This window comes from Notamacropus eugenii, chromosome X, assembly GCF_028372415.1.
Source record: "Notamacropus eugenii isolate mMacEug1 chromosome X, mMacEug1.pri_v2, whole genome shotgun sequence".
NCBI classification, from domain to species: Eukaryota; Metazoa; Chordata; class Mammalia; order Diprotodontia; family Macropodidae; genus Notamacropus; species Notamacropus eugenii.
In genome coordinates this window covers 89,439,350-89,458,469 of record NC_092879.1, presented here as the reverse complement: position 1 = coordinate 89,458,469, position 19,120 = coordinate 89,439,350, and the positions used below count along the sequence as shown (strand labels likewise).

The 19,120-nt window shown below is 39.8% G+C and overlaps 1 protein-coding gene across 7 annotated transcripts in view; it reads right to left on the bottom strand.

The window, feature by feature from the left end:
* DIAPH2 (diaphanous related formin 2) overlaps nucleotides 1-19,120 on the bottom strand; it is a 1,011,052-nt gene that overhangs the window by 550,531 nt on the left and 441,401 nt on the right. For all 7 annotated transcript variants that reach the window (XM_072625718.1, XM_072625715.1, XM_072625716.1 and 4 more), the window contains one exon: nucleotides 11,239-11,478. In XM_072625718.1, the coding sequence (XP_072481819.1) occupies nucleotides 11,239-11,478 (240 nt within the window). The remainder of the gene's footprint in view (nucleotides 1-11,238; nucleotides 11,479-19,120) is intronic.

Below are 19,120 nucleotides of genomic sequence, written 5' to 3'. Positions count from 1 at the left end.
TTTCTCCTCCAGAGCCATCTGAATCCAGTGACCAGATATTCATCAGGATGACTGGAGATGACCCAGGATGAGGCAGTTGGGGTTAAGTGACTTTCCCAAGGTCACACAGCTAGTGAGTGTCAAGTGTCTGGGGTGAGATTTGAACTCAGGTTCTCCTGACTCCTGCACTGTCGCTCTATCCACTGTACCACCTAGCTGCCCTGTATATTCTCAGTAAAGCAGAAGGCAACCTCTTTTGAGAGAGAGAGAGAGAGAGAGAGAGAGAGAGAGAGAGAGAGAGAGAGAGAAGTAGTAATATAGGAGGGCTTTGGGAAAAGAAAGATTAGAATAGATGCTGTGGTTAGGATTATCTATCAGGATTTACAGGATCATAGATTTAGGGCTAGAAGGGACCTTAGAGCTTATCTTGTTCAATGCCCTCATTTTACAGATCAGGAAACTTCAATGCAGAGTTTACATAATTTTCCTAAAGCCACACAGTTAATAAGTAGCAGCCAGGATTCAGAGCTTGGTCTTCCCATAGTCTTTCCACTATACCAGGTTGCCTCAACTCTGAGTCAATCAAGGAAGAATAGAAGGATTACCATACATCAATAGAACCCTAGTGAATATTACTCTTAGCTGACACTTATTGAGCATTTTAGATATAGTCTTTTGAGATAACAAATCTGTAATGGAAACAGTTGGCAGACTAGACTCGTGGTCTCCTTCAGCAGCCCATGTGTAGTAACAAATGCAGCAGAGGGGCAGAGCCAAGATGGTGGAGTAGAAAGATGCACCTACTCTAGCTCATTCCTCCACAGCCCATAAAATACCTGTAAAAAATGACTGTAAACAAATTCTAGAATAGCAGAAGCCACAAAACGAAAGAGTGAAAGAGATTTCTAGTCCAAGGCAACCTGGGAGGATGACAGGAAAGGTCTCTCGCACAGGCACAGAGCAGGGCGTAGAGTAGAGCTCAGGCCAGGGAGCCCAGCCCAGCCTTGGCCCCACAGCACTGGCAGGAACAGGACCTGAACAGGCTTCGGGGAATCTCAGCAGCAGCTGTGGTTCTCAGATCCCACAAATGCCAAAGACAGCTTCAAAGGTCAGTGAGAAAGCTTTTTCACCTGGGTGGGAAGGGAGCAGGGTCCTCAGCTAGCCCCAGGTGGTGGTGGAGGCAGCAGCTGTGGCTGTGGTGGTGATGGCGGCGGCGGTTGCAGCAGCAGCAGCAGCAGCAGCAGCAGCAGCAGCAGCAGCAGCAGCAGCAGCAGCATCCATTTTTGGAGCCCTCTAAATCCCCTGGGGGAATTGAGCCGCTGATCTGAGTCTCAGCCCTGAGTGGCGGCTGTGGGGTGAGGAAGAGTGCTGTCTGGCTTGGTGGAGCTGGTGGAGGCTTTGGAAAAGGAATTCTACTTGCAGATCCTGGGCAGAAAAGCTTTGGTAGCTCCTAGACAAGAGCACAAGCCAGGAGAGGAGTAAACTCCTCCTTAAATCAAAGCTATCCAAAAGCAGAAGGAGCAGCATCAAAGCAAGTTCTCTCCTCTCACAGGTGCTTGGTGTCAGCACTAGGAGCCACTCATCAGCTGTACTTTAGAGAGGATTTAGAGGTTCCAGTCAAGATGGGATGGGATGGTCTTAGAGCTCCCTTGTATATCTAAGATTTTAAGATTTTGTGAACCTCTGCTTGATAAAATTTACATGTTTAATAACACACTGTCTCTGTCTTCAAAAGTAAAAGTTATATATATATATCTTTTTGTAAGATAGCCAAGGCACACAAGCACTTTCCTCAAAACCAACTATGCTCAAGGCATGTGGAGGGTGAGGTTGGGAAGAGGGAAGCAAAACTGTGGGAAAAGGAAGTTCACTACATCAGAATACATAGAAATGATGCCAATTTAAGACAATGTCAATTAGATTACTTTAGCTTCATCAACTGACAAGTCTGAAAAGTATTTAAACTCATCGAAAGAATCTTTCAATAACAATTGGGTACCACAAGAATGACCACCAAATATTTTTATGGCTACTACTAAAGCCATGAAAAGGTAAATTATCAAACAGATGAAAGATTCTCAGATAGCAGACATATTTCCATTTTAATTATATCTGAAGTTTTGAGCAAAATTGGCCCTTTTCAAAGGCCTAAGGAAAAGCAAAAAATGTTCACATTACTGTTAAAACATAATGGGAAATGGTATGTTTGAACTGGGGAAGAAAATATTTTTAACCTTCCCTCAACAAGGCACAATGGACAGAGAGGTGGCCTTGGAGCCAGGGAAGATCTGAGGATAAGTCACACCACTGACATTGACACATCACCGTGTGACCCTAGAAAGTAACTTCACCTCTCAGTAACTGAGGATACTTCTTAGGAATACAAACTGCAAATAGATAATTTTGATTACATTCCATTGGAAAGTTTATGCACAAACAAAAGCAACACAACAAAGATTAGAAGAGCAGAAAGATGGGGAACAATTTTACAGCCAGGGTTTCTGATAAAGGCCTTATTTCTAAAATATATAGAGAACTGAATCAGATTTATAAGAAGACAAATCATTCCCCAAATGATAAATGATCAAAGGATACAAACAGGCAATTCTCAGATGAAGAAATTAAGTCTATCTATAGTCATATGAAAAAATACTCTAAACCACTATTGATTAGAGAAATACAAATTAAAACAACTCTGAGGTACCACCTCACATCTATCAGGTTGGCTAATATGACAGAACAGGAAAATGATAAATGTTGAAGATGTGGGAAAATTGGAACACTAATTCATTTTTGGTGGAGTTGTGAACTGATCCAACCATTCTGGAGAGCAATTTGGAACTATGCCCAAAGGGCTATAAAAACATGCATAGCCTTTGATCCAGCAATACCACTACTAGGTCTGTACCCCAAAAAGATCAAAGAAAAGGGGAAAAGGACCCACATGTACAAACACATTTATAGCAGCTCTTTTGTGGTGACAAAGAATTAGAAATTGAGGCGATTCTCCAAAATTGGAGAATGGCTGAACAAGTTGTGGTATTATGAATGTAATGGAATACTATTTGTTCCATAACAAAGGATGAGCACGTGAATTTCAGGAAAACCTGGAAAGACATACAAGAACTAATGCCCAATGAAGTAAGCATAACAAAGAAAACATTGTATACGGTAACCGCAATATTGTGCAATGACCAACTTTGACAGACTTAGCTCTTCTCAACAATACATTGATCCAAAACAATTCCAAAAGACTTCTGATGGAAAATGCTTTCTATATTCAGAGAAAGAACTCTGGAGTCTGAATGCAGATCAAAGCATGCTGCTTTCACTTTTTTATTTCTCGTGGTTTTTCCCTTTTGTTCTGATTCTTCTTTTACAACATGACTAATGTGGAAATATGTTTAACATGATTACAGAGGTATAGCCTATAGTAATCTATAGATTACTTGCTGTCTTGAGGAGGGGGGAGGGAAGGGATAGAGAAAAATTGGGATCTCAAAATCTTACAAAAATCAATGTTGAAATCTATCTTCATATGTAATTGGAAAAAACAAAATACTACTATGTAAATTTTTAAAAAGTTTATCATAAATATCAATTATTATTATTTTTAAAAATAATATAAATTGCAGAAAAGCATTGAACTTATATAGATAGGAGTTCCTTCACATGGGACCATCCCTGTACCAGAGATACCTCAGCTCCAGTCTCTATCTGTAGACTTATTTTATCAGAACTATGAGCTACCAAAGCTGTGCTACTAAGAAAGCAAAAGCTGTGGCAAGATGCTCCTTTAAGGCTGGAAGGCCAATGCCTCTGAACCATGGGTATTGTCCATGATAACTCCTCCCCTCCTAGGATTTAAACTTATCAATGAATCAACAGGGTTGCATTAAGCACCTGCTATGTACAAGGCATTGTGCCAGGTTCTGGGGAAACAAAAGCAAAAATTAGAAATTCCTTGGGCTCCAGAACCTTCCATTCTCCTGGGGATGTCCCTACGTATTCAGAGATGAGTACATAAATGCTAAGTATACTCAAAATAAACGCCGACAAATGGGGAGGGAGGGCAGAGGGGGCATAACACTAACCATTGAGAAGAGTCAGGAAAGTCCTCCTGAAATATAGTGAGCACTCTAGACAGGCCTAGAGAGCGAGGGGCCCGAGAGGTAAAAGTCAGGAGATAGGCCCCCCAAAAGTCACAGATATGGGGAACAGCTAGCAACAACCACAGTTAACATTTTTAGTGCCTGCTATGTGCCAGGCACGTCTCTAAATGCTTTACAAATATTATCTTATTTGATTCTCACAACAACTCTGGGAATTAGATGCTGTTACTATCCCCATTGTACAGAAGAAGAAACTGAGTAACTTGTCCAGGGTCATACAGATAAGTGTCTGAAGCCACATTTGAGGTCTTCCTAATTCCAGTCCCAGCACTATACCCATTGTAGCACTTAAGCGCCTCTAATAATAGCTATTATCGGTAATAATATCTAGGATTTATATGGCACACTGCAATTTCAAAAGTGGTTTATACATTATTTCATCTGATTTTCACAACAACCCCATGAAGAAGGTGCTATTATTATTATCCATATTTTACATATAAGGAAACTGAGGCTGTGAAAGGTCAAGTGGTTTGTCTGGGGAAAAGGTGGAAAATATTTGACCAGTGGCTCTCCAAAGGACCACACACTTTTAAACTCGATCTGTATTCTTAACATTTCTCCATCACTTTCTTAAGCCTCGTCCTAGACAATCAACAAAACAATGACATCAAGTCCAAGTTTGTAAATTACACTGCAAACTGAGCACTGGCTTTGAGGAGCTTACCCCTATCATGAGCCCATAGCTACTAAGTGTCTGAGGTAGGATTCAAACTCATCTTCTTAACTTCCAATCGAGAGCCCTAATCACTACATCACTCAGCTGCCGCAACTGGGAGATTCCATTTCATTTCAATCGAATAAGCATTTTTTGTACCATTTGTTGTAAAAAACAAAACTGTTCTTGCCTTCAAGAAGCTTACAATCTACTGTAAGTAAAGTGGCCACTACGATCCAGGGTCATACATTTGGCAGCATCAACAGTGCACACCTTAGGTCCTTCATAATTAAGGTCTATGACTCCTTGCTGAAAGCAGCAAATTGTGTTCTTAACATCACTGAAAACGGAAATTAGCATTAGAACAATGTAGGTAGGAAAAATGGTGTCATTTATTTTTAGCATAATCAGTGGTTAGGAGGGACAGTTCCCCCCTTACTGAAGAAATAGTTGAGAAAGAACAGTAGCCAATTATTCTCTGAAACTTTAGCTTAAAGTTTTCAGCAACCACAGCTAATCATGCTTTACTATCTGGTTAATTTAGTTCAGAACAATTTACAGAAAGGTGTCCTCTTTATGAAGTCCAGTTAACATCTCTGCCATCTGACACAGTTATAACGAAACAACTGCCTGAATTTTGTCTTTACAGTTCTGTTTGGAAATATCAGACATACAGACATTTTTCTCCCCTAATAACAAGTAGCTCCCCAGGAGGCATTTCTCAAAGGATAAAAAAATAAATGGATCAGAGTGAGTGTGTGTGTGTGTATGTGTGTGAGTATGTGTGAGATAGTGAGTGTGTATATGTGTGTGAGTGTGTATATGTGAGTGGAGTGTGTGTGTGTGTGTGTGTGTGTGAAAGAGAGAAAGTATACGTGGCGTGAGAATAAATGTGTATGTGTGAGTTTGTGTGTATGTGTGTGTGAGATAAAGAGAGTGTGTGAGTGTGTATGTGTGTGTATGTGAGAGCCAGTGCAAGTGTGAGTGTGTGTGTGTGTGTGTGTGTGTGTATGTGTTTCTTGAAGTGGATGTGGGAGAGTTGGGAAGGATGGAGGAAGAAAGGAGTTTAAAAATCTTTAGGTCTCTCCTTTAAAAACAGCTATTACTACATGATACTATTTCCCAGTAGATTATTTTTTATTTTATTTGAGGATGGCAAAAATCTTTGTGCTGAATCCTTTGAGCATACCTCTAGTGATACATGTCAGATCAGTGCTATATGGAAGAACTTTTATTTGACAGGTAGATGACAGGAAGAAGGCAATCTCCCAAATGGAGGCTGGAAGTATAAAATTTTCCTGTAAGATTAATGTTCTCTTTTGTTGCACTGTATAAATAACTTACTCATTCTTGTTTCAAAGAAAATCATTTATGTCCATAAATAGTGTGAACATAAGTATGTGACAATAAGAATATAAAATGTGTTATATAATGGAGTGCTGTTCAAAGTATGTTAATTTAATTAAAGGAAAAATGGGTATGGATAATAGTTAAGAATACTTCCTCTAAAATGTGGTACATTAAAGAGGTAGAACACAACTTGTTGGAATAAATGATAAACACAGGTAAGTTTAAGGGGGTCAGACCTAAGGCTACGAATGGCAACAACAGGAAATAAACAGATCCAGGAAGACAGTCTATTCAATAGCTACCACTTGGAAAGAACGATGACAAAACCCCTCAGTATTTGGTAATTGTAATAATACGGCTTGGCCCTGAAAATGAGGAAAGAAGACCTAGGCCTCCCTTCGTTGTCAAAGTGGAAGAGGGCCTCTGAGCACAGAACACAGCCTGTACTGTCAGACTCAGCTGATGTTTGAAGATGTGATGAACTGTGAGCTCTCATGCCTGCTTGAGTGCTCTCTCTCTCCCTAATTCTTTCTAAAATTTTTTGATATGTTTTGTTTTTACATTACCTAGATGTCTGCTGTAACCCTATCCCTTACTCCTCCAAGAGAGGCAGACATCCCTTAGCAAAAGATTTTTCCCCCAAACAGGAAGAAGAGAAAAACTTCAACAGCACTAGTCAATACATCCAAAAAAAAAATTAAACTTCTCCTCCTTCTGCTCATGCTCGCTCTCTCTCTCTCTCTCTCTCTCTCTCTCTCTCTGTCTCTCTCTCTCTCTCAGTAGTTCAGGGGAAAGAACGTATTTAGAAATGAATGTGTTATATAAACAGATGATATTTTAAAAAAATCAAAATTGTGCATGTGGGTATTTAGTTTCAATATATATTTATGTTTTTCGTTTTTTAAATATCATTAGCTAGACACAAGACAAGAAAGATCCCTAGATGACAGAGTTAGAGCTAGAAGAGATCTTTGAGGCAATCTCCTAGAAGCCTTTCATTTGGCTGATTAAGAAACTTAATCCCACCCATATAAGTTCAACAATCTGTCTGACATCACACCAGTGGTCATTTTCAGTGATGTGATGTCAGACAGGTTCTTGAACGTTTCCAGTGGACCACACTGCCAAGGAAATCATATTGTTCCAACTGAAAGAAAGGCTTTCCCAGGGTCACTGCCCTCCTCAACCCCAAACTAGCAAATCACGTCCCTTTCTCAGTGCCTTGAGCAACTCTCCTGGGCTCAAAATTGAAGAGCACACCCACAGGATTACAAAATCTGAGCATTAGAAGGTACCTGAATAGCCATCCTCCCCAAGTCACATACAAACTGAACCCCCACTAAATCATACCCGTCAGAAGGTCATCCAGCCTTCGCACCTTTTAAGGCAGCCCATTCCACACATGGGGAGTTCTCACTGTTAGGAAGTTTTCAACTAAAAGCTGCCCAAAAAGTTGTAGATTTGCATTCATAAAGTGAGTTTCCTCATCTAAATCACAGGTCTGTACCAAAAAGAAAAAACTCAATTACTGAACCTCTTTCATGACTAAAAGGGACCTCAACAATGGGGATTTCAAAAGGGTCAGTGGAAACATAGGTAGGATGATCTCATGGACTAAAATCCTGCAAGGGAAGTCAGGTAAGAGGGATGGGAAATACTCAAGAATGAAATTCTGAAGACATAAAGAGAAACAATTCCAACGAGGAAGAAAAATGAGATTTGTCTGAAGAACTTGATGTCTAGACATAAGAAACTCACAAGCCAAATTAGATTTTAAAAAGAAATGTGCAGAAGATGGAAGCAAAGCTAAGGAACAGAAGATGAATACAAGACCAAGACAGAGAACTCTGAAAGAGTGTCTGGAATGTTAAAGCTCAGAAAGAGCTAAGGCTGTTGAGAGAAACTAAAGATAACAAAAAGCAAGGTTTGTTTGGGTTTGGGATTTTGTAGTGACATGCAGAGAAAAAGAAACATCCAAGAAAGGGTAGGCTCTTCACCTGGGGTAGATGGTACAATGATAACTAACAAAAAAGGGAAGACAGAGACAGCTGCTCAACTGGGCCAAGGAGACTCACCTTTCCCCTGGAAATTGATAGAAACAAAGTGACTAACAGAGAGATGAGGCCACAGTTAAAGAGACCCAGGTGCCCCTATGGAATTCACATCACCAGGCCCTGAAAGGACTGTCGACGATACCAGAAAGATCATAGAAAACATGATTGGAGAAGGGCAAATGATATTCCAACTTCCAAAATAGGGAAGTGAACAGAGTGTAAACTATGAGCCAGTGAATGTGCCTTGGATTCTGAGGCAAATTCAAGAAGACATGGGGGGGTGAACATGTAGAATCAGAAATGGTGATTCCAAAGAAGGTGGCACTAAGCATGTTTTTTTTTTGTGAGAGGGTTACTAATGAGTAGAGGAAGCAGATACTGGGGAGATAGTTTACCCAGATTTTCAGGAAGCTTTTTTACAGTATCTCATGCCATCTTGAGGAAAAAATGGAGAAAAAGAGCAGATCTGTGGCTCTCAAATTTTTCTACAGTGGTAGAATTCTTCCATTAAAAACTAACAATCCTTTGGCAGAGATCTTACAGTAAAATCTTAAATGATCTGTTAACAAATAACATAGCATTCATGTTTTTTAAAAAGCACATTTGAGGTGTTTCAGGGTTCACCGCTAATACAATTCCCAATGGATTCAGAACCTGTTGGATGGCCAGGCTCAAAGAAGCCTTGTTACTGTTAACAAGTCTTGTTAATGTCTCTCAATATCATTGTGGTAAGGGATTTTTAGTGAAGAGTCTCAGGGGTCTGGACTGGGCTCTGTTCTATTTGAAGACTCCTCAACTCTACAGATAACCCAAAGCTGAGATAGATATCTAACACAGTAAATGACAGAGCAAGGGTCCCAAAGGATTCAAAGGACAGCCAAAAACAGTGGGCTGAATCAAATATGATGAAATTCAATAGGGACAAATGGAACGTCTTGCACTCTGGTTAGAAAAAAATAATGAACTTGCTAAGTCCAAGATGTGAGAGGCATGGCTAGACAGAAGTTATGGAAAAGATAAGGAAGTCAGCTAGACTGCAAGGTCAGTATGAGTTAATAAGGCAAAGCACATTTGATCTTGTACTGCATTTAAAGGGGCATAGTTTCCAAGAACAGGGAAAGGATTATCCTACTGTACTTTGCCCCAATCACTCTTCATCGTTGTCCAGTATTAAGCACAATAGGTTGACACTGCTAAACTAGACTGTTTCGAATGGGGAAGGGTCTTGGGGTCATTGTATGTGAGGAGCAGCCAAAGGAACTGGGCAAGTTTAGACTGAAGACAAGTAGACTCAAGGGTGACAAGACTGGTATCTTCAAGTATTTGAAGGGCCTTATGTGGAAAAAGGGATGAGATTTGTTCCACTTGGCAGGAATCAGAAGCAATAGATGGAAGGTGCCAAGAGGCCAGTTTAGATTTGATACGCTAACAATTTGAAGAGGTATGGGCAGATCTCCTTGGGGATTTTCAAGAAGAGGAGATTCCCTTTATGTAGAGGTTGGATTCGATGGTCACTGGGATTAGGACATTTATCTAGGCTCCTGTCATTTGCAAGATGCTCCCTTCAAACAATCCTAGGAGATACTAGGGCAATACAAGTATAATTTACAAAGGATGGTCCCAGCTTAAAGAGGTTGGGAGACTGGGACCATAGTCACATGGGAAGAGCAGAAGAGCTTAGGGACTCTGACCCAACTCCAAGGTCTATGTTCTTCAATAAATGGCCACCTTGACTGAGAAGTCAGGAAGACTGACTGATTCCTGCCCTTCCTCCAACTCAGAGTGAGTGGCTAGGTGACTGGCTATTCACTTAAGCTCTCAGCATCCTAAACTGAAGGCTATTGATTCCAGACTAGCTGACAATCTGTATTAGTTCAGGTCCTTACTGAGAACTCTTTACACAGATGTAATCACAGGGTCAGGACAAAAACAATAAATAATGAGAAATTCATCTTACCTTTCTTACAAGATGTGGAATTCCTCAAATACAATAACTAAAATCTCACATATTATATTTTCAGATGTGAGAGAGTAAAAAACCCAAAGCCTAAACCACCTACAATGGGAAATTGGTATGTGTCCAAGGGGGCCTGTTTCCTTTCAGATGCATGCTTCTTCTCAAGCTGCTTTTCAATCTGATGCCTGCAGAGTGTGTCTAGTTAGTCCTCTCCATAGGAGATGGATCTCATCTAGAAAAAGGCACATAGGACCATCTGAGGAATACACATTCTCTTCCTATAATGCCTACAGATTTTGGTCCCTAAAACACAAGCAATATCAAAGCAGCCATCAAGTCATAATGTAACATGCTCAATACACTGCAGATTTCAAACTTTCAATTAAGGCAAGAGAACTCTGGAACTGGCACATGCTCAAAAGGGCATAACCAAATCACTGAAAAACTATTAATACACAAGCATACATGTGATAACTGCTAAAGTATAACTTTTTATTTAGGGGTGGCAAGAAGGATCATTTTTAATTCAATGATAAAGAAAGGAGATGTGAGATTTTGCTAAGGAACATAAAGGTTGCATGCCCAATCCCCATATTCCAGATGTACTACAGTGCAGCCTCTGTACACGGTGAAAGCTAGTTAAGCCATGCCTAATTTGCATGCATATCTGGGCATACAAAGGCTTAAGTACTCAACAACCTCATCTCATCCATTTTCCATTTATTTAATAATCTTTTATTTTGTCTTAGTTGGAGTAAAATAAGAGCTTAAAGAGTGATTCATATTCATTATGACTCGTGCGCAGGTTGGATTTTAAAGTTTCTAAATCACATTTAAAATTGCACTCTGAGAAAGGAAAATACTAGGGCACCTGAATTTTCGATTACAGGGGTGACATTGTAGAAGGAGCACCAAAAACTTTCTGCTTGTTTTCCTAACTCAGTCTTTCCTTTGGTGTTTCTGTGTGTTTGTTTTTAACAACTGAAATCAGTAATGCAAGTAGCCACAATCATCCTCACAGGCAAAAAGTGTTAGCTTCTCTGAGAACATGATTAAATTTCAACCTACCTTACAAAGAAAGTTGATGTTGAAACCCAGTGATTGGGCATTTCGGGAGCCTGAGTTCATGTAGTTGCCAACCAGGAGGACCAGCTCTAAAAGTCGATTAAAGCTTTCGCTTTTTTTCATTTCTTCACAGGCTAGAGTGACTGCCATGATGCCTGGTCTGACGTTGTTTACATGTTCTTCAAACGTGAGCTTGAAAAGGATGCTATGGAGACGAGGTCTTAACATTTTCACTGAGCTCATCTGCAAGACAAAGGGATTCTCTGTAAGAATGTACATTTTACAAAAAAAGAAAGTTTCCTTTAGAGTTCCCTCTGGCAAGAGAGAAGCTCATGCAGAGCTCTGGATTATAACAACTCCACAAGCTGTACCTCCTAGAAGAGTCTTTTTAACCTTCTGTTTTTCCTTAGATATCCAGCTGGGAGAATGTACAAGAAGTTTCTCTGAAAACAGTGTGCTATACACCTTGGACAAGCTAGTATAATGAAAGTGACCATGTTCATTAGAGAGTTGTCAGGTTCAATAGGTGCATTTATGTACACTGATTGCACTATTAATGGCCTCCTCAAATGTGTACATTTTCAAGGTGATTTAGGAAAATCTATGGCAGTATATTGAGAGGAATGAGTTGGGCAAATGCAAAGAAATGCAAGACACAATGACAAACAACACTGGGGAGCCTTGATTTCCTAAGAAATTACCTACTGACATACTCATTAAAATCCTCAGACTGGCTGTGATTGAGCAATGAATACATTTTTCAAAAGTATGAAGTTCTCCTTAGATTTCTATTCATAGCATATATACATATATATATATATACACACACACACACACACACATACATATGAAATATTCATGTTCTCTATAAAGAATTTCAAACACTTGGCAGGATATGGATGCTAAATGTGTCATGGTAAAATCATAGGAACTTACTTTCAAGTACACATTTCAAAGATCTTTAGATTGGTTTTGTCCAAAGCCGTTCATCTTGGTTTTAATTACTTGTTTCAGAGCCTGAGTGCACATTAGACATTCCCTTTGGAACAGTTGCCACAATTATGAATGCTTTTTTAAACTTTCATAACCTATGAATAAAAAAACCTGGCCTACACATAACAATTTTTAGTCTAGCAATAAGTGACTAGGCTAGGAGAGAAAGAGTCTAAAGAAACGAAAGGATTCTAATTTCTAATCACATTCCTCATCTTAAGCAGTGCTAGGTATATAGGATGTACTTAGCAAACATTGGCCTGATGTTTAAAAAGGAGATTTGACCACTAAAATAGGAATAATAATCAAAATAGTTATGAGCATTTCTACAGATCTTTAGGGGGTGCATGCACACACACACAAACACACACACACACACACACACACACACACATACTTTATCCTCACAACAACGCTGTGAGTTAGGTGCTGTTATAATCCCCATTTTACAGATGAAGAAACTGAAGCAGGGAGGTTAAGCAAATTACCCAGGAGCACACAGCTAGTAAGTGTCTAAGGCAGCATCTGAACTTGGGCCTTCCAAACTCAAAGGGTTGAGCTCTATCCACTGTACAACTCAGCTGCCTCCACAAAGAAGTCTATAGCACACTGAACTAAAGTCTAATTACATCTGTTTTTCCCCATCAGAAAAGCATAATCCAGCCTTCGGTGGAGTTCTTGCAATTCAATCTGTCAAAGGGGAAAATTATAACCAATTTTGGTCTTGAAATATAAATTGTAATTTCTCTTCATTCCCTCAACCTGACCCACTTCATTCATATCTCTGCTTTGGTTCTTTAACATCTCTCCTGTGAGGGGGGCGTCACCCTTCTCAATGACTATCCTTTTCAAACGAAAAAGGCAATCTGCAGAATAATTCTAAAGACAGAAGATTATGTGAAGTTTCTTGGTGAGGGGGTCTCATCCTGTCCCCAGATATTATAGAATATGACCCAGTTCTGTCTGAGTATAGTAGATTTTGGACAAGAACTTACAAACCATCATTTTCTGTGTTACACATCAAATAAAGGCTTTCAAATTTTGATGCCATTTATTTTCCATTCCCTTTTATGTAGGAAATTCCAGCTCATTTTCCAATATTCCACCTCATTAATAGAGTAGGAATTCAAAACAACTAATTTATTATTTTTGGATTCTGTCAAGGAAATAAAAGCAATAGATCTTCAAGGTTCGCATGTCCAGATAATTACTTAATAAGTGATGATTAATATTATTAATCAATTAACAATGTAAACAAGTAGTATAAGCTAATTATGATCTACCAAATTATATTCCTAATTCATTCTTTGAAATTTAAAGTTTAAAACAACATTCATGGACATATATTTAACACCCTTGCTAATGGATGAATTAATTATGCAGCCTCTGCACAAAAAAAGTTTCTGTAACGAGCTCAGGGTCATACAGTTAGTAAATATGGGAAGCTGAATTTGAACTCAGATCTTCATGACTTGATCCAATACACCACCTAGTTACCATGAAAACAGCTAGTATTTTTTTTACTGTTTGTAAGGCATTTTACATGTCTAATCATTTCAAAATTATAACAACACTAGGAGGTAGTTATTATTATTCCTACTGTACAGATGAGGAAACTGAGACTCATGAGACTTGACCAACATCACTCAGTTAGTAAGCATCTAATGTCAAATTTGAACTTGTTTTACTCACTTCTAAGTCCAGCACTATGAGCTGCCTTCAACTCTAAAAGGGAATCTAGAAGGACTTATTCTACTTCAATCCAATGGCCTACTCCTTCCTTCCCAATGGATGGGCCAGGACCCTCTAATTCTCTACCAATTACAATCCTTCCAATAAGACAGAGGACCACCGTTTGTGGATGATACACAATAAAGCACTTAATAAAGACATGCTGGCTTACCACTATACTCTTTCATCCACTAGGCCTTAACATCTGCTCTGTTACCATGCTCACTAGACTCCCAGGAATTCACAATGTACCCTAATGATCCACACAAGGGCTTTGCCATCCACCCTTGGGAGCACTCAGGCTCTTCTAACCAAAGGGCAGTTGAACTCTTCCATATGTGCTCTCTCTCCCAAATGTAATGAGTTCTTTGAGAAGAGGGACTGCCTTCTTTCCTATCTTTATTCATGGTGCTTCAGTAAGTAGGGATAGTAACTAGACCTGTGGTTTCACTGACTCAGGACTCCCAAACAAGCAATCTCTCTAGCAACACACTTTCACACACTATGTGCAGCTCAGACAGCTGTTCAGACACTGAGAAGTTAACAGATCTTCCTAGTGACCAATACTAAGAGAAAGTCAAAAGCGTATTCCCAAGAGTCAGAGTTCATCTTGCGGAGTTCCTTCCCTTAGAGCATTTGATTGGTTCCACCATTAATTAGCTATGTTAATAGCATTTATTAAGAGTTTACCATGAGAAAGAAATAGTGCTACACTCACCAAATAAAAACACTGAGCACAGTGGTAGATGCAATGCTGGGGATACATATAGTCCCTGCCTTCAAGGAGTTTACATTCTTTTTGGGGATGACAATATATAATAGGGAACTGAAAAATGTGAAGGAAGTACCCATGAGGAGGGAGGAACATACTGGTGTACCATGGAGAATGAAGCATAACTAGTCTCAGGCCTTCTTCAAAATGGAGGTTCTATTTTTTTTTTTAAATACTGGATAAGATTTTTTTTTTAAATAAACTTTTCCAAGGCAGAGCCAAGATGGCAGACTAGAAAGACGCACTTACGTAGGGTCTCCCCACACAGCCCACAAAATACTTGTAGAGAGGGACTTTCAACAAATTCTGGAGCAGCAGAAGTGGAGAACAAGAGTAGAGGAGATTTCCAGCCCACAGTGACCTGAAAGGCCCATGGGAAATGCCAGTTGCTCTGGATGTGGAGGGGAGAACAGAGTCCAGCCCAGCCTTGGCTGTGGGGCGTGGCGTGACAAGACTCCAGGAGGAGGACACCTCGTGGGTTGGAATCTCCAGTTGCAGAAGCGGGTCCTCAGATCCCTCAACCCACAGGAGCCAAACGTCAGTGACGGGGTTTTATCAGCTGGCCAGGAAGGGAGAAGGGCCTTCCCATAGCTCTGGAAGCAGGCAGCAGCCATAGAGGGTGCACAGCAGCCCATACAGACTGCTCATTGCTGGAGTGTAAAAACCCCTGGGGGCACTGAAGAGCTGAGTCTTACCTCAGCCCTGGGTGGAGGCCCTGGCCAAGCCAGTCTTTATCTCACACTGAATGGCGGCCCTACCCATCCAACTTATCTGAAAATCAACCCCCAGTGCTGGCTTGGTGGAACTGGAGGCCAGGTGGAACTGGAGGCCAGGTGGCTGTGGAGAGGTAAATGCTAAGATTCTGGGTACAAGAATACCTATCTGCATCCAGACCAGTACACACTTGATCATGCCACCTTGGAGGAACTGAGATCTCACAGATTCCCAGAGTATACCCGACTCTTGACAAAGGACGCAAAAGTCAGGTAACTAGTTGGGAAAATGCACAAAAAAGGGAAAAAAAAGGAAGACCACAGAAGGCTACTTTCTTGGTGATCAGATATCTCCTCCCATCCTTTCAGATGAGGAAGAACAATGCTTACCATCAGGGAAAGACATAAAAGTCAAGGTTTCTATATTCCAAACGCACAAAATAAATATTCAGTGGGCTCAGGCCATGGAAGAGCTCAAAAAAGATTCTGAAAATCAAGTTAGAGAGGTGGAGGAAAAATTGGGAAGAGAAATGAGATGCAAGAAAAGCATGAAAAGCAGGTCAACACTCTGCTAAAGGTGACCCAAAAAAAATGCTGAAGAAAATAACACCTTGAAAAATAGGCTGACTCAATTGACTAAAGAGGTTCAAAAAGCCAATGAGGAGAAGAATGCTTTCAAAAGCAGAATTAGCCAAATGGAAAAGGAGGTCCAAAAGCTCACTGAAGAAAATAGTTCTTTCAAAATTAGAATGGAACAGATGGAGGCTAATGACTTTATGAGAAACCAAGAAATCACAAAACAAAACCAAAAGGATGAAAATATGGAAGATAATGTGAAATATCTTACTGAAAAAACAACTGACCTGGAAAATAGATCCAGGAGAGACAATTTAAAAATTATGGGACTACCTGAAAGCCATGATCAAAAAAAGAGCCAAGACGTCATCTTTCATGAAATGATCAAGGAAAACTGCCCTGCGATTCTAGAACCAGAGGGCAAAATAAATATTGAAAGAATCCACAGATCACCACCTGAAAGAGATCCAAAAAGAGAAACTCCTAGGAACACTGTGGCCAAATTCCAGAGTTCCCTGGTCAAGGAGAAAATATTGCAAGCAGCTACAAAGAAACAATTCAAGTATTGTGGAAATACAATCAGGATAACACAAGATCTAGCAGCTTCTACATTAAGGGATCGAAGGGTGTGGAATATGATATTCCAGAAGTCAAAGGAACTAGGACTAAAACCAAGAATCACCTACCCAGCAAAACTGAGTATAATACTTCAGGGGAAAAAATGCTCTTTCAAAGAAATAGAGGACTTTCAAGCATTCTTGATGAAAAGACCAGAGCTGAAAAGAAAACCTGACTTTCAAACACAAGAATCAAGAGAAGCAGGAAGAGGTAAACAGCAAAGAGAAGTCATAAGGGACTTACTAAAGTTGAACTGTTTACATTCCTACATGGAAAGACAATATTTGTAACTCTTGAAACTTTTCAGTGTCTGGGTAGTTGGAAGGATTACACACACACACACACACACACACACACACACACACACACACACACACACACACAGAGCACAGAGTGAATTGAAGAGGATGGGATCATATCTTAAAAAAATGAAATTGAGCGGTGAGAGAGAAATATATTGGGAAGAGAAAGGGAGAAATGGAATGGGGCAAATTATCTCTCATAAAAGAGGCAAGCAAAAGACTTTTCAGTGGAGGGTAAAAGAGGGGAGGAGAGAGAAAAACATGAAGTTTACTCTCATCACATTCAACTAAAGGAAGGAATAAAATGTGCACTCATTTTGGTATGAAAACCTATCTTACAATACAGGAAAGTGGGGGAGAAGGGGATAAGCAGGGTGGGGGGGAGGATGGAAGGGAGGGCAGTGGGAGGAGGGAGCAATTTGAAGTCAACACTCTTGGGGAGGGACAGGGTCAAAAGAGAGAATAGAAGCAATGGGGGGCAGGATAGGATGGAGGGAAATATAGTTAGTCTTACACAACACAACTATTATGGAAGTCATTTGCAAAACTACACAGATATGGCCTATATCGAATTGCTTACCTTCACAAAGGGAATGGGTGGGGAGGGAAGGATGAAGAGAAGTTTGAACTCAAAGTTTTAGGAACAACTGTTGAGTATTGCTCTTGCTATTAGGAAATAAGAAATACAGGTAATGGGGTATAGAAAGTTATCTGGCCCTACAGAACAAAAAAGAAGATGGGGACAAGGGAAAGGAGGGATGTTAGAAGAGAGGACAGATTGGCCACAGGGGCAATTAGAATGCTCGGCGCTTGCGGGTGGGGGGAGGGGAGAAACGGGGAGAAAATTTGGAACCGAAAATTTTGTCAAAATGAATGTTAAAAGTTAAATAAATAAATAAATTTTTAAAAAATAAACTTTTCCTTTTTTTAATTTTTTTTTTATTTTTCATTTTTAACACAGTTCATATCACATAAAACAATGTTAACTTTTGGTCAGGTGATACTTCTTTTAAAGCATTTACAATATAGACCACAAATGAATTTTTTTTAACATTAACCAACTGAGACACAAATAATAATTATGCATGCTAACTTCATAAGCCCTTGACCTAATTGTCTCCACACTATTACTAAGAATGAAAGGACCCTAACTTGTTGTTGGTCTAAAATCCTAAGCCTAATAGCTTAATTTTAGATGTAACCTCAGATGTTCCCCTACCAACAATCTATAATTTAATAGATCTGGTATTAAGCTTACAAACCTTTTGACTATAGGAAATTGTCACTAAGAATAGGGACATCGCAGGGAAACCATATCTCCCCAACTTCATGTCAATTCCAGGCAGGATTAGACTGTCCACTTGCATTCAGTCATGCTTAAAGTCTGCCAGGTGTCAGTGGAGAAACTGAGTCAGGAGACTCTTACCTCAGCACAGGCTGAACAGCCGCTCTCCCACCCTTCCCATGAGATCACCTTTTTCAGTTCATACCAGCAGCTCACAGGCTTACTGGCATCATGGATTGGAGGCTCAGACCGCCTTTCTTGCTATCCATACCTGGAGTTAGACTCAGAAGAACAGTCACTTAATAGTCCCATAGCATCTTAAAATAGCAAGCTCCAATAACCAGGTTTCAGATATGACCATAATTTCACATTGGCTAAAGAACATCATTTGAGGCAAGTCTTAAGTGGCTTAGATACCTTTCTATACATGTTCTAGTTCCTGATTAAATAACAATAATAAAATCAAATTTACCATTAAAACCTTAACTTTTCCATCAATGCCAAATTTTACCTGAGGTTACCTCCTCTAGGAAACTTAGACTAAAATTCTTTACCCCAAACTAAAGATGTCTCTGATTTAGTCTCAGTAATTAATTCAGTCAATTGTTTTAATACTAATTGCTTTACTTTGTAACATGTCCAATTTTTCTCCCCATCTCTCCCCTCTCCCTAATACCTTGCATTCTGATTGACCCTTCCCTCAATCTACCCTCCCTTCTATCACACCCCACCCTTCCCTTATGCCCATCTTCTCTCTTTTCTTGTAGGGCAAGATAAATTTCTATACCCCATTACCTGTGTTTCTTATTTCCCAGTTATATGCAATAATAATTCTCAGCATTCGTTTCTAATATTTTGAATTCCAACTTCTCTTCCTCCCCATTCCCATTGAGAA